Genomic DNA, 26,143 nt, shown 5'->3' on the forward strand with positions numbered 1-26,143 from the left:
CCTCTGCAGCAATTGTTTTTATACCATTTTATCAGAACAATGTCATCCTTTCATAATTTTTTTTTAACCCCTTAGGCTCTTTTTCGTTTCGTTAGCTAACTGCTGCTCACTTCACTTTTGCTACCCTTACCAACTGAGTCACCTGTCTTACCTGTTGTAATCCTCATGGAATTGGTTATTACCACTTCTCTTATGCTGCCACCATAATGCTTTTTTCTCTGTATCACATGCATAATCTCTTCATACATCCATTTCACACCTACCTGAATATCACCCAAGCTGCATTGATCCTTTTCCCATCTAACTCCTCATTTCATGCTACACCTGCAAGCTGTCTCCTGAGCTTCTCATAATCGCTAGCCCTGTAGTTCTACATACACCCTTTCCTCACAGAGGTCCTCACACTGTTGGCAACCACCAAGGTAATCACTTCCTGGTTAGTTTCACAAACTGGAGGATGTTTTGACACCTCATTTATAACAACATCCTCTAATGAGATGATCAAATCCAAGATCCTCAATCCTCTTGTGCCTTCTGTTACATACTGCCTGAGGTAGTCCCACAAAAACTCAAGAAACTCATTTTCTTTACTTCCAATTGCTAGCTCATCAGCCAAGTCTAAATTGCTATAATTAAAATTGCCCATTATGATCACCCTTTTCTTATTTTCTTGGCTAAATTGATTACACATTTCATGGTCACTGCCATCCACATTACCAGGTCTATAACAACATCCAACTAAGTATTTCATTCTCTTCACTTCTATCTCACACCATACTGCCCCTAAACCACAGGCACTATTTCCTTCTTGCATTTCTTCTTTGTATGGACATAACTCTTTCTCTATAATAGTACCCCCCCCATCCCCTGCTTTTTACCCTTTTTATCTTCAATAAACACATACCCTTCCATCTCTATTCCTGTCAGGATGTCATACTCATCCAACTATGTCTCACTTATTCCAACAATTCTTGGGTGAACAGACTCAATTAATGCAACCATTTCATTTGCCTTGTTTCTTACACTTCTACCATTTGTATACAAACATAACAGCTCATTCCTGGATCTATAGCAAGTTTCACTGGTACTACGTATTAGATGTGACTTCTCCATACTTTCCTCAAGCCATTTCTTTTTCTCCTTTTTCATCTCAGATCCTTCTTCACATATAACTGTTTTCCCTTTATCCCAGGCCATCCCCTTCCCTTTTTGTCTATATATGCATTCACATCCTCTTGGACCATCAAACTTTCTCATGCTGTGTTCCTGTCTACCCTGGGCATCACTTTCCCTGTTTGTTATGCACACTTGTTCTCTCATTCTCTATACTCAAGCTTCTCACTTCTTTGTTCATAAGCACCGCTTCAATCTCTCCTTTCTTACTCTCCCATTCTCTCACATTGCTTCTCACTTGATAAGATTCGTTCTCTGCACTCATTTCTCTACCTTCCAACAGTGTCTCTCCAAATTACTCAAACCAAAACCATTCAAATGCAGTCCATCACTCTTGTACAAATTCAGTTCATCTTTCAAATTCATTCCACATATTAACAAACTGCACTCTTTTCTCCTCCCACATTTTCACTAACATATCATTCACAATCTTTACTCTCTGCCTCATTTCTTCACTCTCATACCTGGGCAACATACCTTTCCTTTCATCTCACACTATTATCTTTTATTCTTCTTAACAACCTTCTAATATACAGTCTTGCATGTTTTCCTTATTCCCAGTCATGTCATTTATCCCTATTACCACTATCAATTCTTTTGCCTCACTTACTCCTCATTTCCTATGCCTCAATCACTCTATTCATTTTATCTCCAGGAAAACAAACCTTGTACATTGTCTCGTTTACCACACCTTTTAATAATCAAATTTCTTGTCAGTATGAATAACAAAAGACCCATGAATGGCATTGTACTTTTGTTATTCATACTGACAACATTTGTTTTTGTCTTCTTCGCTCATCCATACATAACTCCAGTTCTCTTCATTTCACTCTGCATTTGCCTCGTCTTCACCAACTCACCTTTTAAATCTTGCATCCTTTTTGCTCTCATTATTTTATTGCCAGTAACACACACTTGTTTAAATTCCAAAGTATCATGGTGTATTCATTTCCTTTGTCTAACTCAGTTGTAACATTTTTATAGAATGTGAGCAAGTTGCTAATACATGACCTTCTCTTAGTAAACTCATGTTATTCGTTGCAAATTAGAGATTCTCTGTCAACTCATTTCTGAATGAAAGTCCTAACTAACTTTACCAAAATCTTCACCACCACCACTCTAGAGATACTGATAGATTGGTAGTGGGATACATCAATCACCCTTGTTCAATGGGATTATCATACATTCTTTCCACTCTTGTGGAATCTTTCCCGTTCTGAGATGCAAATTATATTACCTGGTCAAAGGAATAGCCAATTCAACTTCACTCTTTTAGCATCTGTGCTGATATCCTATCAGTTCCTATTGTAGAATTTTTATTCAGTTTGTGCAACAGTCTTCCTCCTCATAGAAATGAGTTCCCTTATACAGTGATGAGTTCAATGTTGCATATACCATGTTGATAGGGTTTAGCAAACTGGCTACTCATTAGTAGAACAATCACTTCTGCATCAGTTACCCACATGCATATCAGCATTCAGTAGAGGTATTATCTTATATTCATTTTTTGTTTTACTTGCAGCATAATGATAGAATTCTATTGGGTTGTCTCTAACTTGCAGAGCCAGTTTCTTTGCATACTTGGACTCAGCATTCCGTACAACACTTGTGATTCTTCTGGCCAAATTCCTGATATATACCTTCAAGGAGGGTGTACAGGATATGAAAGTACTACATGAAAAATTTACATCATTACTAACTTCCTATCTACAATTTTCCTCCAAATCAGTCTGTTACCTATCCAGATCTACAAAACATAAATACAGATCTTTGTTATATTTTCATGATTTCTCAACTATCTGTCATAAAGTGAAAATCTGATCCTGACAGCCTCTATTGGGACTGAATCTAATTTGTTCTTCACCAAGCTTCTCTTCCACAATCCTTCTCAACGATTTCTCAAGTATACTTGCATATATCTTACCAGGAACACTCAGTAGGGAAATACCTCTGTAATTCTCATATTCAGTTTTATTTCCCTGTTTATATATGGGTACTATCAGATCTCTACTCCAATCATCTGGAATTCGTCCCTCTGTCCTGGCCTTCTGAACTGTGCAGTGCAGTGCAACCACTGTAAGACTTTTATACCTCAATACTTGAGCATTTCTGGTCGAATATCATCTACTCCTGCTGCCTTTCCACATTTCAGGCTTTTGATGGCTTTTTCTACTTCAAGTATGATATGTATTCCTGACTGCATGCCTGGTCAGTGTTTCATTTAGCAATTTTTCAAAGTAATTACTCCATACTTCAAGCATATCTTATCTTCAAGTATGGATATGTATTCCTGACTGCATGCCTGGTCAGTGTTTCATTTAGCAATTTTTCGAAGTAATTACTCCATACTTCAAGTATATCTTTTTCTCCTGTTTTCATGTCACCTTTGTCATCTCTAAATCCTTTTACTGCTCTTTCCTCCATTTCTGAGCTTTTTCAAAAACCTCCAGAATATCTTGCCACCTTCTTGATATTTTTTTCAATGTTCTTACCAAAGTCCTTCCATGACTTTTGTTTAGCTAGTTTTACAAATAGTTTAGCTTTCTTACATTTGTCTCTGTATTCTGTAAGAGCACAAACTGACTTATTTGCCAGGAATTTTGATATGCTTTCTTCTTTTCCTTGACTACCTCTTTAACTTCATGTGTCCACCATGGAGTTCTAATTTTTCTATCCTTGCAGACAACCTCACCAAATGCCTCTTTGGATGAATCAGTCAGTGTTTTCTTCAGGGCTTACCATTGAATCTCAAAGGTTTGGTTCCTGTTTTCACACGCTTTCATTTTTTCTTGAATAATATTTGTGTATTTTAGTCAACAGTTTGCGTCTGAGAGCTGCTCAACTTTTATTCACTACTTGCAATTTTAAATCCTCTGCACACTCTGTTGTTCTGCACCAGGGAGAAAACATCACTATTAACAATAACATAGTCAATGAGACTTTTCTTATTCCTTGCCTCTTCTCTCCATGTGAATTTGTGTGCATTTTTATGTTGGAACATTGTGTTTGTAATAACCAGTCATAACCTGAGCAGATATCCAACAGGTATTTGCCATTATTATTAGCTTTGCCCTTTTTTCCAAATTTTCCCAAAATATTTTTATAAGTCTGACAATCATTTCCTAATCTGCTATTTAGATCCCCAACAAGGACCAACTTTTCCTTTTTCATTGTATCAGTTGCTTTTTCTAAAGCGTCAAAAAATTCCTCCACTTCTACCTTAGTAGAACCTTCTGTGGGACCATAGGCACATATAAGTCTCATTGTCCAGTTCCCCATACTCATATTTGTCCACATTGCTCTACTTGAGACTGCCTGCCATTCAAGAAGATTAGCCTTGCATTTAGTGTTGAATACTACGGCTACTCTTTCTTTACCTTGTTTGTCATTGCCTGAATATAACATTTTGTATTTATTGCTCAGAAAGATCTCACCAGTTTTTGTCTTTTTTGTTTCAGTCACCTCTGTTATGTCGATCTGGTACTTATCCAATTCCTTAGCTAGCTCCAATTCTTTGCCATTCAGACTACTTATGTTGATAGTACCGATCTTGACCTCTGGTGATGTTGAGTTGGGGGTGGGTTTTAGGATTTATTCCAGTAGCTGACTTGTCGCTGTTTCCCCTGGTTCCCTGGCAAAAACAAGGGGGCCTTGTGACACTCCAGCTGGCATGAAATTCTGTCATGTTGTACCATCATCTGATATTTTGATTTATGCCAATAAGAATGCAATTTGGTTGGCTAAATTCCAAATTGCCAGCCCATCCTCGTTCGTTCAGTGTCCAGGTAGACACTTAACAGGGTCCACCACGAGAAGATGAGGATTGGACATTAGGTCAGAAGCCCTGGTCGGTTCTCCACATTCCTTTAAAGGCTATGTGGAGGTCTCCTCTCATTTATATAGCTTTGACCCTTAAACACTTCTTATGCGACCCTTAAGCATTTCACTCCTAATCTATTTATTCTTCGAACTTTAAGGACACTTTCTGATATTGCATCAATTATGTATATTTTAAACACTTCCCATGCGCTATTGATATCCTACTCATCCAATAACAACTAATACCATGGCATAAAATCCAGCATATCCCTTAAGTGGTCATAATTTCCACCTTTGTACTTCTATTTAGCATGTAACCTTTTCTGAATGGAACATTTATAAACTTATCCACTTCCCAAGTGAGTACCGCATGATCACTGTCACCCACCAGAGACAGATTTTAACTGAAACCACCTCTTACACTATAATCAGATATAACACTCTTTGGCCTCAAGTTCCTCCTGTTACCTACTATTTGATGAAGTTGTCTCTCAATAGCTCAATAAATTCAGTTTCATTCTTATCATGTTATCGTATTATTATTACTCTTTTTGCGTCCATCGTATTTTTTTTTGTTGATGCATTTCTTTGTCACTAGCAACCAATCCACCAGGTATGTAACAACACCCCACTATGTATTTAATATTGGTGGACTCCGCTTCACACCAAATGGCTTCAATCTCACTGCCACATAAAAAATTGTTACTAGTATTGCAGTCATAGGTCTCAACTCTAACTGGATTCAAGATGTTTGATATTGCCTCCCCCACTCTCCTATCCTGTCTATCCTTCCTACATTTTTGTAGGAAGAATAAACAGGATAAAATTACATAGTGTAATTTTGCACTCAATACCAGCTAGTACGTCTGCCTCTGATAGCCAAGTCTCACTAATGCCTACACCATGAGGTCCCAATATATTACCCAAGGCAACAAACTCTATTCATTTGTTTATGATACTCCTAGCATTTGTGTATAGACATAATAAATTACCTGCATGCTCCTTTGCATACAGTTTTCTGTGTTCTGCATGATACAGTTTGAAAACTTGCAGATCTCTGTTCTTATCTAATTCATTACTTATGCAGACACCGTTTCATATGCTTGATAGGTCCAAACCGGACAAACACAGAGTGGTTCCTCTTCATAATCATTTCTTTCCCTAATAATAAGCATTCCATTATTAATATCTAACTCTGTCACTCATACACATAGATTCTCATGATTCCTCCCATCAGAATTCAGTTTCCCTGACTGTGTTAGGGCTTACATCAATTAATAATTTTTCAAGACTCCTGATGCCAAACACATTCAAGTGTTGGCCGTCCCTGTTATACACATTCAATCTTCTCTGAAACTGATTTCATACATCCAAAAACTTGCATCCGTTCCTTCTACACAGTCTATGCATTAAATCTTTTGTCATCATAGCTCTTCTTCTTAATTCATTTTTATGATATTGAGTTAATATACTTACTTTTTTTCAGTTTCTCACTCTTCACTCTCACCTCTTCCAACAACCCTTTTATGTCCTCTCTCATACACAACTTAGTACCTACTACAATTATGATCTCATTTACTTTTCTTTACTGTTTTTGAATTGCTTGCATTATATTTATGCACCAGGAAAACTTGATGTTATAACCCTCTCATCAATTGCATATTTTATAATAAATACCAAATAACATCCTTCTTTTTATAATCAACTACTTAACAGTTTTTGTTATTATTTACCAACTTGCCTGATTCTGTGCTTTGTTTTCTATTTTGCTGCTGAACTTTTTTATTCCACCTGTGTTCCTCTAAACACCTCTCGACTTTCTGTAGTTTCTTCATCATCTGTCTAATAATTTGCTTTAGCCTAGCAGTCTTGGAGGTTAAGTTATTTTCAGTATCCTCTTTAGTGAGGAAAATCTTCTTGTTCACTATTTCATTCTTGTTAGCATTCTTAGCATTTCTTCTGTGTTTTTAGTACCATTTTACACCTATATTTAATATTAAAATACAGGTGTAATATTACATTCAAAATATGTTATAAAGACACTAATACTCTAAAAAACTCTAAATTTTAGTATATCAGAAATCTATTCTGATATACTAAAAACTTTAATTTCCTAAGGTAAAAAAAAAAAAAAAAAAAAAAAAAAAACAGATAAAAATTACTTATTTTACACAAGTAATTAAATTACACTGCTCCTACACAGCTATTACACTGCTAATTACACCACTCACAATATAACCTCAAACTGCAATTTGAGAACCCCAAGTTTGCATCAGCAAACAACTGAAGTTTTCCATTCAGGTTATTTCCCATATCATTTATGTACAAATTAAACGGTAGTGGTACCAACACTGAACCTCTCGACACACCACTAGTGACCTGCTTTCGCCTTGATTCTGTCTCTCCCACGTTTGTTATCTGTCCAGCAACCACCCTCTTATCCACATAGCCAGTGTCCTATCCATTCCCATGTGTTTTAATTTATGTAACAGAGTTCCATTTGATATTCTGTCAGATGCCTTTGCAAAATCCAGCAGAATCATCACATAACTATTTCCTTTATCCAACTATTAAGAGAGGAATGGTGTGAATGTGAGTGTAAGAGCAACAATGGTATATATGACTGTGTTAATGACGGGAATGGGCTCTGTTATGGAAATGTTTACAAGGTGAGAACGATTTCAGGTTTGTGTTCATCCGGTTCGGACCCATCATACGTGTGCGAAGATATCTACATGTGTAAAACATTAGAGAAGAATATAGATATAAAAGTTGTCCAACTGTCAGGCAGACTACAGACAAGAGTATACAAAAGAACATACAGGTAGATTATTATGTCTGTACACAAATGCTAGGAGTATCTGAAACAAAGGGGTAGAGTTTGTTGCCTTAGTCAATATGTTGCAACCTCAGATTGTAGGAATTAGTGAGAACCGGCTATCAGAATCAGACCTACTAAGTGGTATCGAGTGTCATGGGTATAGTATTTTTAGGAAGAATAGAGTGGATAGGAGAGGAGGGGACGTGCTGCTAATGATATCGGATGACTTAAATCCAGTTAGAGTTGAGACCTGTGATTGTAGTAATACTACTAACAATATTTCATGTAGCAGTGAGTTTGAAGCCATCTGGTGTGAGGTAGAATCTAACAAGACAAATTACATAGTGGGGTGTTGTTACAAACCTGGTGGATCAGTTGCTGGTGATGAAGAAATGCATCACCAAATAGAAAAGGTAAGCGCTAAAAGAGTAATCATAATATGAGACTTTAATTATCCAAATATTGATTGGGTAGCAGTAGAATTTCATGAGAAGAATGAAAATGCATTTATTGAGCTGTTGCGGGACAACTTCCTCAAGCAGCATGTGACAGAAGGGACTCGAGGTCAAAGAGTGTTAGATTTGATTAGAGTGTCAGAGGGCGTTTCCATTAAAGACGTAACTATTCTGCCTCCTTTTGGTGACAGTAATCGTGTGGTCATAAACTTAGTCACTTGGGAAGTGACTAAGTTTATGAATGTTCTATTCAGAAAAGGTTACATGCTGAACTACAAAGCAGGAAATTATGACCAACTGAGCAGTATACTGAGTTCAGTGGAATGGGATCAGTTGCTGGATGGGAAGAATATTGACAGTGCATAGGAATCATTTAAACAATACTAAAATGATGCGATACCAGAATGAGTCCCGAGGTTTCGAAGAATAAATAGAGTAGGAGTCAAATGGATGTGTAATCTTATTAAGCAAGAAATTCATAAGAAAAGGACGATGTGGAAGCAATACCGTTTGCATAAGGATGACGTCTGTTATGACGTTATAAGCAGCATGCTAGAATAGTCACTACTGTTGTAAGGAAAGCAAAGTCTGATTATAAAAAGAAACTGGCTCTGCGTGCGACAGACAACCCACAAGAATTCTATCGATATGCTGCAAGTAAAAGAAAGAATGAATATGAAAGAATAACTCTTCTAAATCCAGATGGCATGAGGGTTACAGATGCAGAAGAGATTGTTCAGTTAATGAGTGCCCATTTCATTAAAAGCTATCAACTTGGTGAACGCAACATTGAACTCACTGTTATCTCTTCAATAGATGAAGAAATGCAGGTGTGTGTGTGATGCCGAGATATTAGAGCTGTTGCACAAACTGAATAAGAATTCAGCAATAGGGACTGATGGAATATCAGCATGTGTGCTAACAGAGTGTTCAGCTGAACTGGCCATTCCTTTGACCAGGATGTTTAATATTAGTCTCAGAACATGGAAGATTATGCAGGAATGTATGGTAATTCCATTGCACAAGAGTGGTGCAAAGACTGATGTATCCAACTATCGACCAATTAGTATCTCAGGAGTGGTGGTGAAGATTTTGGAAAAATTAGTTAGGGTCCTCATTCAAAAATGGGTTGACAGTGAATCTCTACTTTGCAATGAACAACATGGATTTACTAAGCGAAGATCATTTTTTAGCTACTTGCTCACATTCTACAACAATGTTACCATTGAACCAGAACAGGGGAAATAGATACACCATGATACTTTTGGATTTTGCTAAGGCTTTTGACAGAATACAGCATGGCAGACTGCTGCATAAATTGGAGAAAATGGGTTTGGGTTATACAATATTAGCATGGATAAGAGGATGGCTAACTGATCGATATCAAAAAGTGGTATAGTGAGGCAACTCGTGGTAAAGGTGGACTAAGCTCGCATCACTCCTCTGCTTTGCTTTGCATTGCATTATGGGGGATACTAAGACAAGGAGTGATGAGAGCTTCGTTTACCTCAGTCCTGAAGATACTTCAGGTGCAAACTTTGTTTGCTTGCATTTGGATAAAAGATTAAACTAAATTTATTATAGTCTAACCAAGTGGGAAAAATCTTCCAACATATTTCTCTAAATCCAGAGTAATCTAATAATAAGGTGATACACCTTTTGGCAACTCGTTTAGGTAAATATGACTTCTCCATTGCTTCCACCTTGGTATCACCACCTCTGGGTCTGTCTCCCACTGACAAGACCTCAATAAAGGTCAAAACTGGTTGGAAGCTTGGGTGATGAATTGCAATGCTGTAGCCCATGAAGTTTTTATTGAAGCTCGGCTGTTGTCACTCAGGTCTTGGAGGAGGGGGGGGGGTAATGAATGGCATTGCTGTAGCCCATGAAGTTAACTGAGGCACTGCTGTTGCTGTTACCCCTCATATGACATATGAGCAAATGAGCTGCCATGCTCGGTGGTGGGGGTGAGCCTGCCATAGGGTAGAGCCAACGCTGAGAGTTCTTCTCAGTGGCAGGGTGACCCTGTTACTGAGGGGAACAATGCTGAGTTTTTGGAGTTTGACCTGTACTTTGAACATTCAATAAGGGTCGAAACTGGTCTGGGTAGAGGCCCTACCCTTAATGCATAGCATTATACATCTCTGCAAGGAGATGTACTTTGCATTATGGGAGATACTAAGACAAGGAGTGATAAAAGCTTATAATAATGGTAGTTTTAATTATGTTTCAGTATATCAGTTTAATCCAGAAATAAACAGAAAATAGGAATGTTAATTGCATTTCAGTGAATTAACTAATTTTTTTTTCCGGTTCCCATGTAGATAAGCATACCTGCCTTCCTAGTCAGTTTAAGTGTCCAAGAAATGGTACTGATCAAGCACGTTGCATTAGTTTATCCAGCCGTTGTGATGGTCGAGTAGACTGCTCAGGTGGAGAAGATGAAATAGATTGCCGTAAGTTTAGTGTAATTTTATTCCTGTCTTTGTTAATATGTTAAATATATGTGAAAATTGAAGAATATGAATAACAGATTAATGGGATGAATATTAAATGTGAAAGATAGCAGTTGCCTTTATATTGGTATGATCAAGTCTCAGAAAAGGGTGGTTAACAATTGTGTCAAATAAAGTTCTTCTCTCAGGCAGTTTCTTTTCAAATTTTCTCTTAATGACATTTCTTCTAATTTGATAGGATAAACAATTCTATGACACCTGTTTTCCTTGGTGATGGTGGAAAGAAGTGCATAATGCATCACTCGCGCGCATGTGTGTGTAGGCTTGCACTATATATTTAAGAATAAAGTTTTTAAGGGATGCCCCCATATATAGGGATATATTTGAAGTTTATTTACAAAATCATTCATTTTACAATTAAGTGGTGGTGAATTACAGTGGAAGTAACTAAAGCTGTGAGGCGAATATATTACATTTGTAAATTGTGTGTTCTGTACGTGTTGGTTTACCTGCTTTGCAGAGCCAAGTTTCTGGCAGGAATAAATCTTCCACTTTTATATAAGACTGGCTAATTCACCATCAATTGAAAATTTCTTATAAAGATTCTTTGTATCCTAGATGAAATTTGATTCCTAGATCTTGCCACCTTAAGGGTATTATCAATAGTGACTGAGCTGCAGAGGGCTCCATTCATTTGATAGATTGATGTACAAGTTGAGAGACTGATGGATAATAAATCAGTTATAGGAATAAGAAACAGTTTGTCTCAAAAACATAAGTGATGTCTCAGAAAAAGAAAATAATGAAGCATAACAGTGTCATATTCTTAATTGTTGTTCATGTTATCTGTTGATAATATTTCATTTAATTTGGCAAATAAATATTTAGTTGTTTGCCAATGATACAAAATTTGAGACAGTTATGAGTGTTCTTGTAACACTCATAACTGTTTTTTTTTTCTCCACTGAAAATTGTACACATATAGTATATTAGAACCATGGGAACACTAAGGATTTTTTTTATGCATTTTATTAAATTTTATTTTTCTCACATAGTCACTTCAGGTCTCCAGGTGATGAAATTCACTTCCCAACTCAAGACAGTCACAATAGCCCATGCTCACTGTGGGTCTTAACTATTGTTGTTGAGGGTTTTATATATATTGACCAAAACTTACAGAAATTTTGAGATCATAATTTTCCTTAAATTTGTTTGTTTTATGAAAGTCTCACTGGCCTCTTTATATTTTCATTCATACCAAGTTCTGTTATGAATGAAATTTTAAAGATTCTTATTTGATGCATGGGTTGTGTGCCTTTCCACTCAGTCGTATGAAATGTCTCCACACTTTTATCAGCAAGGTATATTTTCTCAGTGTCGATTAGGCCAGTTTTCACATATGGAAGTGAGACCTGAGTATTCAAGAAGAGAGTAAGACAACAGATAAATGTGATGCTACAGAAGAGCCCTGAAAATCTCATGGACAGAGCACATGACAAATGCAGAGGTACTAAAGAGAATGAAAACACAGAAATCTTTATTGCAGGAAATGATCCAGAGAAAGATGAGACTGCCAGGACATGTATTGAGGGGATCAACAGGACAGAGGGCACTAACAGGTTTGGAAGGAAAGATTATGGGAAGAGAATCAAGAGGCAAAAAAGGACATGGTTTGATAATATAAGATGATGGACAGGTTCATGTGACTGTGCTGAAACAAAAAGAAGAGCTGCCAACAGAGAGGACTGGAAGGAAATGCATGGCACTGCACCCTTGCATTTAATGATGATGATCTCTCTCTCTCTCTCTTCTAAGGCACTTCTTATTGTATCAGTCAACATCCACTCGATATGGAAATTCCTCTATAATTCTTACATTGTTTCCCTTTTTATAGATGGTACTTTGAGAGCTTTACTCTAGTCATCTGGAATTCAATCCTTTAACCGGGCATTCTGAAATTATACAATGCAGCCACTGTAAAACTTTGTACCTCCATATCTGAGTGTTTCTGGTTGAATATATGATCTTCAGCTGCATTTCTATATTTGAGGTTTTTGATGACTTTTTTCTACCTCAGTTATTGATATGCACACACTTGATTCCATTCCTTTTGGATGTTTTTTTTACCACCAAACTAGATCATTGCTTGTTTCATTTAGCAGTCTTTCAAAGTAATTATTATTATTATTATTATCTGACACCTCCAGGGAGTCCAAAGACTCATCGAGGGAGGACACTTACTCTACAACTTTCTGTCTCCATCACTCACAATCCATCAACTATAATGAACTGCAACTACCATCATCATGTACATCAATGCCATCTACCACCCACTACTAGTATTTTCACAGACAATCACAAACAGCCATGCCTACGGCAGTATTCGAACCCGCAGCCTTTTGGCTGGAGATTGGTTACACTATCCACTTGGCCAACCAGGCCGGCTAATTACTTTGAGACATCTAGAACATTGAATATCTTCACTTTTCTTATCGCCTTTATCACGTTTCATTCCTCAAATTCTAAGCTTTTTCAGTAGCTTCCACAATATTTTGTCACCCTCCTGATATTTATTTTCAGAGTTCTTGGCAAAGTCATCCCGTGACATTTGTTTAGCTATTTTTAATGCATTGCTCTTCTTTCTTACATTTTTATATGTATTCTCTAAATGCCTAAGCTGACTTACTTACCATGAACTTCCAATATGCTTTTTTTTTCCTTAACTCTTTAATTTCCCAAGTCCACTTAAAGCCACATCCTCTCTGGCTGAATCAGTCAATGTTTTCTTCAAGGTTTGCCAATGAATCTTCAAGATTTGGTTATTGTCTTCAAACTGTTTCTTTCTTTTTATTGAATAAAATTTATGTATTTGTTCAGAAGTCTGCACTGGAGTCTGCAGTTCAGATCTAAAATGACTCAACTTTGATTAGTTTTAAAACTTTCTTGCACATTTCTTTTCTGTATGAAATAATATTTTATCCTGCTCTAAACTAAATGGTGAACTCTTCCCATTCTAAATCCTCTGTATACCTTTGTGTCCTGAACCAGCATGAATATATTGCTATCAACAATAGCATAGCCAGTGAGAATTTTCTTATTTCTTGCATCATATCTCAACGTGAATTTCTCTACATCTTTATGTTGGAACATGGTGATAGTACTAAGTTGTCCATGTCTTGAATAGAAATCCAGCAGATGCTTATCATTATTATTAGCTTTGCTCTTTTCTAAAAAAAATTCCTAAGATATTTCTATATGTCTGTTAATCATTTCCTGCTCTGTTGTTTAGCTCTCCAAAAAGGACCTACTTTTCCTTTTTCTTTAGTTCAGCTTCCTTCTCTAATACCTTGAAAAATTCCTCTACTTATTTCTGGGTAGAATCTTCTGTGAGACGATAAGCACAATTAAGTCAATCTCATTGTCCAGTTCGCCATTTTAATATTACCAATGATTGAAGAAGATTTTCCTCATATTTAGTGTTGAATGCTATAGCTACTCCTTCTTTTCTCTGATCATTATTGTAAGAATATAATATCTAGTATTTCTTGCTTTTCACATCTTACCATGTTTTTGCCTTCTTAATTTTTGTAACATCTGTTATGTTGAGCTTGTACTTATCCATTTCTTTTCCATTGATATCTCTTATTTTGGTGCTGCTGGTCTTGCTGGTCTCTGCTGATTTTGAGTTGGGATCTGTTCCACTAGCTGAACATTTTGCTGTTTGCTTTGATTTTCTAATGAAAACAACAGGGACATTGTTCATCTAGGTGATGCCCCACCCAGAAAATTGAAATTCCGTTGTGTTATTTTGGTTTAAGCCTGTAAGAATATAATTTGGTCAGCTTAATCCCAAATTGTCAGCCATCTTCATTCCTTCACCATCGAGGCATGTACCTACTAATGGGGTGCACTATGAGAAGTTGAGGGAATATTAAGATCAGAAACTGGTCAGTTCTCTCTTTTCCATAAAATGCTACATGGAGATTATCTCTCATTTATCCAGCTTTGACCTTTAAGCACTCCATAACAAGAACCATCCATGTGAATAAGTGAGTTAGGAGTGAGTTTTTAATATCATGTCTGGTGGTGGTGATCATACCTATAACACATTAATGCCACAGACTGATAATCTTGAATATGTATAGATTTTAATAAGATGTATTAGACTTTAGTAAGATTTTAATAATAAGATGATTCACCTGTTTATTACTTGTATATGAAAAAACAAGATTTCTGCATTAATTCAACTCTTGTTATCTTCCAGGGTATGGCTCCCACTGAAGAGACCTCAATAAATTGAGGAGGACTTATCCAGTTGCAAACACAGTTTTGCATTTGGACTTGTTAACTTATCCAAGTGCAAACACAGTTTGCATGTGAAGTATTTTCACAACTAGACTGCATGTATATTTGAGGCTGCTGACTTAACATTGCTTGCCTTTCCCATGTGAATGTGATATCATGGAGAGTTTGAGAGCAGTAGAGAATAGACTGACTGTGAGTGAGGAAGAGGTATGTGGGGAACTAAGCAAACTTGATATTAATAAAGCTGTGGGACTTGATGATATATCACTGCATATTTTGCAGGAATGTGCCTTGACATATTTGTTTAATATGAATCTTACATTGGGTCAAGTGCCAAAGGAGTGGAAAGAAGGCAAGATTGTACCACTTCATAAAGGAGGTGACAGAATTCAAGCTTCAAATTATAGGCCAATCTGTGTGTCAGGTGTTCTGGTTAAAGTGTTGGAAAGACTGGTAAGAATCACTATCTAGAATTGGGCTTACAACAATAGTATTATCTTTGATGGATAGCATGGATTTGCTAAAGGAGAATCATGATTTAGCAATCTACTTATTACAGTAAGGTGACAACAGCATTGGATGTGGGAAATGGACACACAGTAATATGGTTAGACTTTGCAAAAGCTTTTGATAGATTATCGCACGATAAGTTGATAGTCGGACTAGAGCTGATAGGGTTGTATATTAGACTAGTGCATTGGACTGTTTGTTCTCTATGTTAATGATATTGGGGAAGATTTGAATGGGAATATTCAGTTATTTTCAGATGATGAAAAGTTGAAACAATCTATGTGGAGTAGAGAAGATGTTGTGGCCTTACAAGAAGACTTGAATAGACTGAGTGAATGTGCATGGGAGTGGGGATACCAATTCAATGTTGTGAAATGTAAGGTTTCAAAATTTAGGAAACAAAGATGGGATATAGAATTTATTATTGGTGGGGACATATTGCTGGAGGTAGAGGAAATAAATGATCTGGTGGTGGTGATGGATAAAGATCTGAAATTTAGAGGGCATATTGCCAAAATTGTGAGGACAACACAACAAATTCTGGGAATGATGCAGAGGACATTGACTTGTAGAAATAAAGAGATACTGGTTCCATTGAATAAGGTTCTGATTAGTCCACATATGGACTACTGTATACAGATTTTGTCAGTCAACTGGTTTTCAAATGGATGAAGAGATGTTGGAGAGGGTCCAAAATAGCTTCTAATCTCTGGAATGTTGAATATGAAGAAAGGTTAAGACAATGCAAATTGCAGAGACAATGCAGATCATATCATTCCTCTTCCTCCAAGTGAGGAAGAGGAATGATATGAAGGAAGAGGGGGTGATATGATAAGAGACGTATAAGTTAGTATGGGGTTATTATAAGATTAACATTGAAGAAGTTTTTCATAAAATGGTAGGAGATTGGGGGAAAACAAGACATCATCACTGGAAGCTGTATAAGGAGGGTGTGAGCAAGTGAATAGGAAGCAGGTTTTTTGAATGGAGAGTCATCAATGATTGGAATGTGTTGCCTGAGAGCATAGGTCTGCAGAAAGTTTGAATGTGTTTAATGCATGGTATAATTGAATTATATGTATGACAAAGGGACCTCCTAGATGAGTCTGTGACCATGGGATCTTAGCATAATAATAATAATGCAAAGCACACTTCCTTAGATGCATATTGTTATGCTTTACGGGCAGCATCGCTATGCAGAATGTTTCAACATTTATTGAGATCTCTTCAATGGGAACCATATCCTGGAAGATAACAAGAGTTGAATTAGTGCAGAAGTCATATGCTTTTGTCATATGGGATGTGTCTATGCCAGGAAAGTCTGTAGGTGTAAGTCTGCCCAAGAAGAGAAATCTGATCTTGTGTGAACATCAAAACCATGCCAAAGCAAAGTGATAAATTAGACTGTTAACTGTAGTTTGGCACTCTGGTCTATCTAAGAATGTCCCTTGTTGTTGAGGGTTTTATATATATTGACCAAAACTTACCGAAAATTTGAGATCATCATTTTCCTTAAATTTGTTTGTTTTATGAAAGTCTCACTGGCTTCTTTATATTTTCATTCATACCAAGTTCTGTTATTAATGAAATTTTAAAGATTCTTATTTGATGCAAGGGTTGTATGCCTTTCCACTCAGTCATATGAAATGTCTCCACACTTTTATCAGAAAGGTATATTTTTTCACTGTGGATTAGGTTAGGCTCTTCTTTTCTGTTATCTACTACATTGCTTCCCAAACTTATGGATGCCAAGACCCCCTTTGGAAAAATTAAAATATTTCATGACCCCCTCCATTGAAAAAAAATCGTAATAGAGACATATATTATTATATTTATTGTATGTATATTCAATACAATTTATATTCAAGATTTTGCATTTGTAATATTTTTTGTATTTCTTATCGATACCTTTGAAATGAAACTTATGTTGTGAATCAGCATATATTCATTAATATTCATTAATCGCCGAAATACACAAGAAGCAAAATTTGTGGACCAACACTAGTGTGTGACTTTTTACATTAAAATTATAAAAAAGAACAAAAACGAAATAATAATAAAAATTAAATACGTTTCTTTTAAGATTAAAAAAACTACTTAGTCTTAAAACATTTTAAATTTGTTTTCATTATTTCATGGCCTCCCTCAACAAAACATATGGCCTCCAAGGGGGCCACGGCCCGCAATTTGGGAAGCACTGATCTACTCTGTGTCCAGTTTCACCAGTGTACAGATTAATTGGTTGGTTTATAGTTTATTTGGTGCAAAAACTACAAAGGTCATATTGTGCCATACTAAAGGTTACAACATTAGCATTTACAGAAAATTGTAAACAATATGTCTGTACAAGAATCTAGTTTCACAAAGCAGCATCTTTAGATAAACAGAGCTGCTGCAGAGGGCACAGCAACACACAAGGTCAGAAGTTATTACAATAGTGCAAAAATAGTTAACAATATAAGTTAATGCACAAAATACAAAACACTAAGCCAAGAAATGCAGTATCTACATATATGTAAAATTATAATAGATGCTTTTATAGCAGTACAAAAATAGGCAAAAAGGGATTGTTATATAATATACATGGATGAAAATTAAATTTAGCAATGTAGTATAAACTGAATTTAGCAATACATATAAACAGAATTACTAGAAGGTACACAAATAGACAAGGTGTCCTATAGCACTACATGATTATTTGAAAAATAAAGTAGTAAATAAGATGCATACACAAAATTTATGTTAAGCAATGCAGTATCTACATATAAACAAAATTACTGCAGAGGTTTCAGCAGTACATAAATAGATGACAGTACAGGTTAACATATGTATATACAAAACAAGTCAAGGAAAGCAGTATCTACCTATGGTAAGATTGCAAATAAACATTATTATACTAATACTTAAAGAGTCAGAAAGGAATTATAATACAGCATATATGGTAAGATTGCAAATAAACATTATTATACTAATACTTAAAGAGTCAGAAAGGAATTATAATACAGCATATATGCATAAAATTTAGGTTTAGCACTATGGTATTTACATATTAACAAAATTGCATCAGGGTGATACAAATATACAAGATCAAGGCTGACAGTAATACATAATTGGTCAGATTTAACCTAATATATAATATGGATCCATGATTGTTTTTGACTCTGACATCTGACATAACCCAGTGTACAGAAGGTTATACATCCATTTAATTTGGTATCCCTGAACATGAGGAGAGAAGAGTGATCTTCAGATGCTGAATAAATGTTTAAGTTTTGTAGAAGATTTAAAGGTAGTTTTTATGTTGTACATCTTTAGGTTTCTATCTATATTTTTGGATAGATCTTTAATATAAGAGATAGATTAGCTTTACTGATGTGATCATTGTTGTTTTGGTGTGTTATCTTTTTTTTTTTTTTTTTTTTTTTAGAAGTGGAGAATCATAATCATGCGGAGGTTTCTGTGGTTAAGAAGTTCAATCGAATTATTTCGGTTTTGTGACCACATTTTTATTTAAAAAGACTGTTTTTTAAAACTAAACAAGTACTGAAAAACAAACTCAACAAGTTTCATTCAGGGGAAAAGATAACTAACAGTTTAAAGCACAAACTATAAGAAATCACAAAAAAAAAAACAAGTTCATTTGTTGGTGTTATAAACATCAAAAAAGTTCGTTAAAAAACCGAATAACAGATCTATACAACCATTAATACATGTTAACAGGAAACAGTGCTATTTGATGTCGCATTCTATGGTTCACTTTCACTCTGTCTGAGGTCTGAACTGGGTAAATTTTTGATAAACACTGACCAAACTTGATTTAAAATCAAACCTTGATTTTTGTTGCATTGCATAGGAATTTTGATCATATTTGCTGCCTCTTTGAATTTTCTTGTGAAACAGTTTTTATCAATGTAGGACATGTTTGTTCTGTCCCAGAGTACATCATGACCAGTAGAAGTGTGAAATGCCAAACCAGCCTTATGTTCTCTCTTTTTTTATACATCCTTTTGATGTTTGCTCATGCGGATTTCTCCCGATCTTCCCCATCTGGCCTACGTAGCAGATGCCACAGGAACAGTGAATATTGTAAACTCCTGGTTTTTTCATTGGGTGATGTGGAGGTTTTGGAGGATGAAGAGATTTTGATATCTTTTCAAGTGGTAGGTACAAGTACAACACTTTTATGTTGTACTTGTAGAGAAGTTTGGCTAATTTATCTGTGACATTCTTGATATAAAGAAGGGTGACTGCATTCTTGAAGTCTCGTTTATTTAAGTTTCTTGTAGTTGCTGTATTGAGAATTTTCTTAATTAATTTAGTTTTGAAACCATTCAGTTGTAGGATCTGTGTTAAGTATTGTATTTTTTCTTTTCGCTTTTCTTCTGTACTGGGGAATGTTGTATGCTTTATCCCTTAAGGTTTTTATGAGGCCTATTTTTTGTTTGGGGTGGTGGTGGTGTGAGGTAGCATAAAGGAATCTTCCTGTGTTTGTCAGCTTTTTATAAATGGAAAACGATAATCTGTTTTTTATTTCATTTATTTCTATAAGGATGTCTAGGAAGGAAAATTTTTTATTTTCTTCTAGTTCCAGAGTAAATTTTATGTTAGGATGTAAGTTATTCAGATAGTCTTTAAATGCAGTCAGTTCTAGTGCTGTTCCTGGCCAAACGATGAAGATGTCATCCACATAGTGGAGACAAATTTTTGGTTTTATGTGCCAGTTTTGTAGAGCATTATTTTCAAAATTTTCCATGTAGAGGTTTGCTAGAACTGGTGAGTGGGGTGAACCCATTGCTAGTCCTTTTTTTTGTTCCCAGAGTTTATCTTGGTAAAGGAAGAACGTGTTTTTTATGCAATGTTCATAGAGCTGTACAATATCTGGTGGGAAGAGATTTTCTAGGATGTTTACTGTTTCATTTCTTGGAATCTTTGTGAAAAGGCTGACCACATCTAAACTCGCTAATATGTCTGAAAGATCGATGTGTATATCTACTGATCATGATGTACTCTGGGACAGAACAAACATGTCCTACATTGATAAAAACTGTTTCACAAGAAAATTCAAAGAGGCAGCAAATATGATCAAAATTCCTACACAGTGCAACAAAAATCAAAGTTTGATTTTAAATCAACTTTGATCAGTGTTTATCAAAAATTTACCCAATTCAGACCTCGGACAGAGTGAAAGTGAACCACAGAACGCGACATCAAATAGCATTGTTTCCAGCTAACACGTATTAACTGTTGTATAGATCTGTTATTCGGTTTTTTTAACGAACTTTTTTGATGTTCATAATACCAACAAACGAACTTGTTTTTTTTGTGATTTCTTATAGTTTGTGCTTTAAACTGTTAGTTATCTTTTCCCCTGAAGATGTTAGTCTGACGACTAACGAAACTTGTCGGGTTTGTTTTTTTAGTACTTGTTTAGTTTTAAAAAACAGTTTTTTTTAATAAAAATGTGGTCACAAAATCAAAATAATTCGATTGAAGTGGAGGATCATTTTGAGAGTAGAGTAGGTGGCTGATACAGTGAAAAACAATAAGTTGATACTTCTAGAAAATGATTACCAGGCATAGAGAAATGGTTTGGAAAAATTTAGGGAAAAGAGCAAAGCTAACAATAGTGGTTAATACCTGCTGGATTTCTGTACAGGACATGTACTGGCTATTACTAGCACAATGTTTCAACATAAAAATGTACACAAATTCACATGCAGAGAAGATGTATGAAATAAGAAAGTCTCATTGACCGTGTGATTTGAAGAGAATGAGAAAGAGTTCAGAACACAAGAGTATACAGAGGATTTGAAACTGGATATTGATCATCATTTAGTTTTGAGCAGGATAAAATTATCATTATTCAAATTAAGTGGATATTGAATCCAACATTATTTCCAAGCCGAATAGAGAAACTACAAGAGTTTCGTGCCGAATATAGAAACTATGAAAGTTTCGGTGGATCCAAGCATAAGCAAACCTTTCATGATAAGGGCAACTCGTAGTAAAGGTGGAGTAAACTCTGATCACTATTCCTAGTATTTCCCATAATGTGAAACACATCTCCTAGCAGACATGTGATGTTATGCATTATGGGAGGGGGGGGGGACTCACTACCCAGACTGGTTTCGACCTTTGTTAAATGTTCAAGTGTAGGTCAAACTCCAAAAACTCAGCATTGTTCACCTCAGTAACAGGCTCACCCTGCCACTGAGAAGAACGCTCAGAACTGGTTGGCTCTACACCATGGTGGGCTCATCACACCACCGAGCAGAGCCGCTCATATCTCATCTGAGGGGTAACAGCAACAGCTGTGCCTCAGTTAACTTCATGGGCTACAGCATTGCAATTCATCAACCAAGCTTCCAACCGGTTTCAACCTTTGTTGAATGTTCAAGTACAGGTCAAACTCCAAAAACTCAACGTTGTTTCCCTCAGTTACAGTCTCACCCTACCACTTAGAACTCTCAGCGTTGGCTCTACCCCGTGGCAGGCTCAACCCCACTACCAAGCATATGTCATATGCTCATATGTCATCTGTGGGGTAACAGCAACAGCCGTGCCTCAGTTAACTTCATGGGCTACAGCATTGCCATTCATTACCCCATCCCCTGACACACACACACACACACACACACACACCCAGGACCTGGGTGACAGCAATAGCCAAGCCTCAGTTAAAACTTCATGGGCTACAGCATTGCCAATCATCACTTAAGCTTCTAATTGGTTTCGACCTTTGTTGAAGTCTCATCAGTGAGTAGGCAGACCCAAATTGTAAAGGTTATAGTGATGCAGAGGTTATACTTTACTATACGAATTGCCAAGAGGTGTCACATCACAAAAGGCACCAAGAATTATTGAAATAGAGAACCAAAAGGCTTCACTTTGGTGATGCAAAATTATTGAAATTAAGTGGATATTGAATCCAACATTATTTCCAAGATGAATAGATAAACTACAAGAGTTTCGTGCCGAATATAGAAACTATAAAAGTTTCGTTGGATCCAAGCATAAGCAAACATTTCATCCAAGCATAAGCAAAGTTTGCTTATGCTTGGATCCGCAACTCATAGTAAAGTTGGAGTAAGCTCTGATCACTATCCCTAGTATTTCCCATGATGTAAAACACATCCTAGCGGACATGTATGACGTTATACATTATGGGGGGGGGGGGTCACTACCCAGACTGGTTTCGACCTTTGTTGAGGTCTCATTAGTGAGTAGGCAGACCCAAAATATATATACCCAGGTTGTAGTGATGCATAGTGATCGCCGAAATGAAGCCTTTTGGCATTCTATTTCAGTAATTCTTGGTGTCTTTTGTGATGGGACACCTCTTGGCAATTTGTATAGTAAAGTATAGCCTCGGCATCACTACAACCTGGGTATTTACATTTTAGGTCTGCCTACTCTGTCTACTCACTAATGAAACCATCTGGGTCTGGCTCCCACTGACGAGACCTTAATAAAGGTCGCAACTGGTTGGAAGCTTGGGTGATGAATGGCAATGCTGTAGCTAATGAAGTTTTAACTGAGGCTCGGCTGTTGCTGTCACCCAGGTCCTGGGTGGGTGGGGGGGTAATGAATGGCAATGCTGTAGCCCATGATGTTAACTGAGGCTCGGCTGTTGCTGTTACCCCTCAGATATGATATGAGTAAATGAGCGGTTCTGCTCGGTGGTGGGGTTAGCCTGCCATGGTGTAGAGTCAACTGGTTCTGAAAGTTCTTCTCAGTGGCAGGGTGAGCCTGTTACTGAGGGGAACAATGCTGAGTTTTTGGAGTTTGACCTGTACTTCATAATGTAAGGTCTTGAGGTTTGGGAAACATTGATGGGAAACCGCATACTCTATGGGAAGAGGTATACTGAAGGAAGTGGGGGAGACAAGAGATCTGGGGTTGATGATTGATAGACACCTGAAATTTAGGGGTCATATTGCAAAGGCGGTGAAGGTAACACAGAAGATTGCTGCAATAATGAGAAGGACACTGACCTGCAGAGATAAAACAGTTATCATTCCATTGTATAAGACCCTGATCAGACCACACTTGGACTATTGTTCTCAGATTTGGTCCCCAGGATTTGAAGGGGATAAATTAACTGTGGAAAGGGTACAAAGGTGGATAACAAAGATAGTTTCAGGACTGTACAATGATAGTTATGAGGATCGGCTGAGGGAATGTGGACTGCAGAGTTTGGTGGATAGAAGAAGGAGAGAGAGGTGATATGATTGAGACTTTTAAACTGTTGAGAGGTGGTTACAGGGTTGACACTGGGAGTTCTTTCTCTTGGTTGAACAGCAGGAAGGAGTGATGACAAGAGGCCATCCCTGGAAGTTACGAAAGGAAACTGTGAAAAAGAGGGTGAGGAGTGGTTTCTTTGCATGAAGGGTGGTTGAACTATGGAATGCATTGCCTGATGGAGTGGTGAAAGCGAGAACGGTCAATGAGTTCAAGGAGTGGTATGATAGACTTTGTGTTTCTTAGGTGGGGGGGAACCTCCCCTCGATGAGTCTTGATAGACTTTGTGTTTCTTAGGAAGGACATCCCACGATGAGTCTTTTGACTCCATGGAGGCCTGAATAATAATAATACTTGAACATTCAACAAAGGTCGAAACCGGTCTGGGTAGTGACCCACCCCTCATAATGTATAACATCATACATGTCTGCTAGGATATATGTTTTACATTGGAAATACTAGTGATAGTGATCAGAGCTTTCTCCAACTTTACTACGAGTTGCCCCTGTCACGAAAGGTTTGCTTACGCTTGGATCTGCCGAAACTTTTATAGTTTCTATATTTGGCACAAAACTCTTGTAGTTTCTCTATTCATCTTAGAAATAATGTTGAATTCAATATCCACTTAATTTGAATAATTTTTGCATCGCCGAAGTGAAGATTTTGGCTCTCTATTTCATTGTCATTATCATATTAAAAAGATAATTTGTGTAAGAAAGTTTTAAAATGAATTAGAATTCAGCAGCTTTGAGAAGTGAACTGTACACTAAAATACCCAATCACTATTCAAGAAAAAAAATGAAAGTTTGAAAACAATAACCAAACTTTAGAGATTAAGTGGCAAACCTTGAAGAAAACTGATTGATTCATCTAGAAAATGATGCATGTCTAAAAGGATTGAAAAGGCAAAAATGCATTGAAAGTTTCTGCAAATAAATCAGCTCGTGTTCTTTATTAAAGTACAGATAAAAATGTAAGAACATGAAGTACTATATAAAACTAGGTAAATGCAAGTCATGGTAAGAACATTGAAAATAAATGTCAGGAAGGTAGCAAAATATTCTGTAGGCTTTTGGAAAAAGTAAAAAAAAAGCTAAGAAATGGAGGAAAAAAATGACTGCAAAAGGATTCAGAGACGTGGGTATCTGCAGAAAATTTTCCAGGGGGGAGGGGGCAAAGCTTGGAGACAAATAATTCTTCTCCCTTCTACATGTTAGGCCTACTGGCCTGTTACAGAGCTATCTTAAGCCCTTCAAAGTCATACCTGCCCCCGAGGATAAGGTGACTAGCCTTATGCCTCCCAGTGTATTCTATAGCTGTAGCTGCATGTGTTCATGGGGTCGGTTTGCCTGCTTGCAGGAGGAAAATCCCTGCTGTCCACCCCAAGACTTGCTAACTTGGCTGTGACTTTGAAAGACCCCTAAGCTCCTCATGTTGGCAACAGGAATCAAACCCAGGACACTGCTTTCCCAGGCATATGGTTACAAAGCGCATAGCCACTAGGCTGACAAATAATTACACCAATAAATTTTTATTTAATAAAATAAAATAAAATAATTAATTAATTAATAATTAAAATTAATTGATTAATAGATAAATACATAATTGAAACAAATAAAATAACTCCATATCATACAGTTTTGTAAATCTTAAAAATACTTCCCTTATATATAAAAATACTTAGGCCCTTCGATTGGAATAGGCCTAAGTTCGATTCTCGTCGCGACGGGAGGAATCTTTATCTGGTCGATTTCAATCGATGGTGAGTTAGCCGATCTCATACGGAGGTAGCAGGGTTTTTCTCCCGGAAACTCGGGTTTTTCATCCCGCATACATACAAATCGGCCCTTCAGAACACAGACAAAAATTAATAGTTGTGGTGGTGTTGGAGGTGGGCGGTAGATGGCGTTGATTCGTAGTAGAGGTAAGGTGTAGAGACAGTTGAAGATGTCCTCCCGTGATGAGTCTTCGGACTCCTTGGAGGTATCAGGAATAATAATAATATATTTTTATTTTCATCAACAAACCTAATGCCAAGTGAAAGCTGCTCTATCCCAGCAATATCTGCGGCTTTATCAGCTAACACTGAAAATCCAATAGATTTATTTGCAGCAAATACAGTGGTTGAATTGCAGTTCTTACAGAAGTGTACTGGCCATTTGCAGGAGCTTTCATCAAATGATCTTTTAAAATTAAGTCTCCCGCTTTGATCCGAATTTGAAAAAAAACGTAAATTTCCAGAATCGTTCCTTTTCTCCTGTAATGGCAAATCATATGTGGCACGAAATACAGTGGCTGATATGATAAAACCTAATTTAATTCTATTGGACTCTATTGTTTTTTTTTTTTGTATTGATTTATCA

At 36.6% G+C, this 26,143-nt stretch overlaps 1 protein-coding gene across 1 annotated transcript in view; it reads left to right on the forward strand.

Annotated features, from left to right (window-relative positions):
• The window catches only part of LRP1 (LDL receptor protein 1), a 1,646,373-nt gene that overhangs the window by 1,073,982 nt on the left and 546,248 nt on the right, over nucleotides 1–26,143 (forward strand). Inside the window, exon 66 of the mRNA XM_090402369.1 lies at nucleotides 10,593–10,724. Coding sequence (XP_090258495.1) covers nucleotides 10,593–10,724 — 132 coding nt within the window. The remainder of the gene's footprint in view (nucleotides 1–10,592; nucleotides 10,725–26,143) is intronic.

Source organism: Typopeltis vanoorti, chromosome 2 (genome assembly GCF_054136105.1).
Source record: "Typopeltis vanoorti isolate ZY-2024b chromosome 2, IOZ_Tvanoo_1.0, whole genome shotgun sequence".
Lineage (NCBI taxonomy): Eukaryota > Metazoa > Arthropoda > Arachnida > Uropygi > Thelyphonidae > Typopeltis > Typopeltis vanoorti.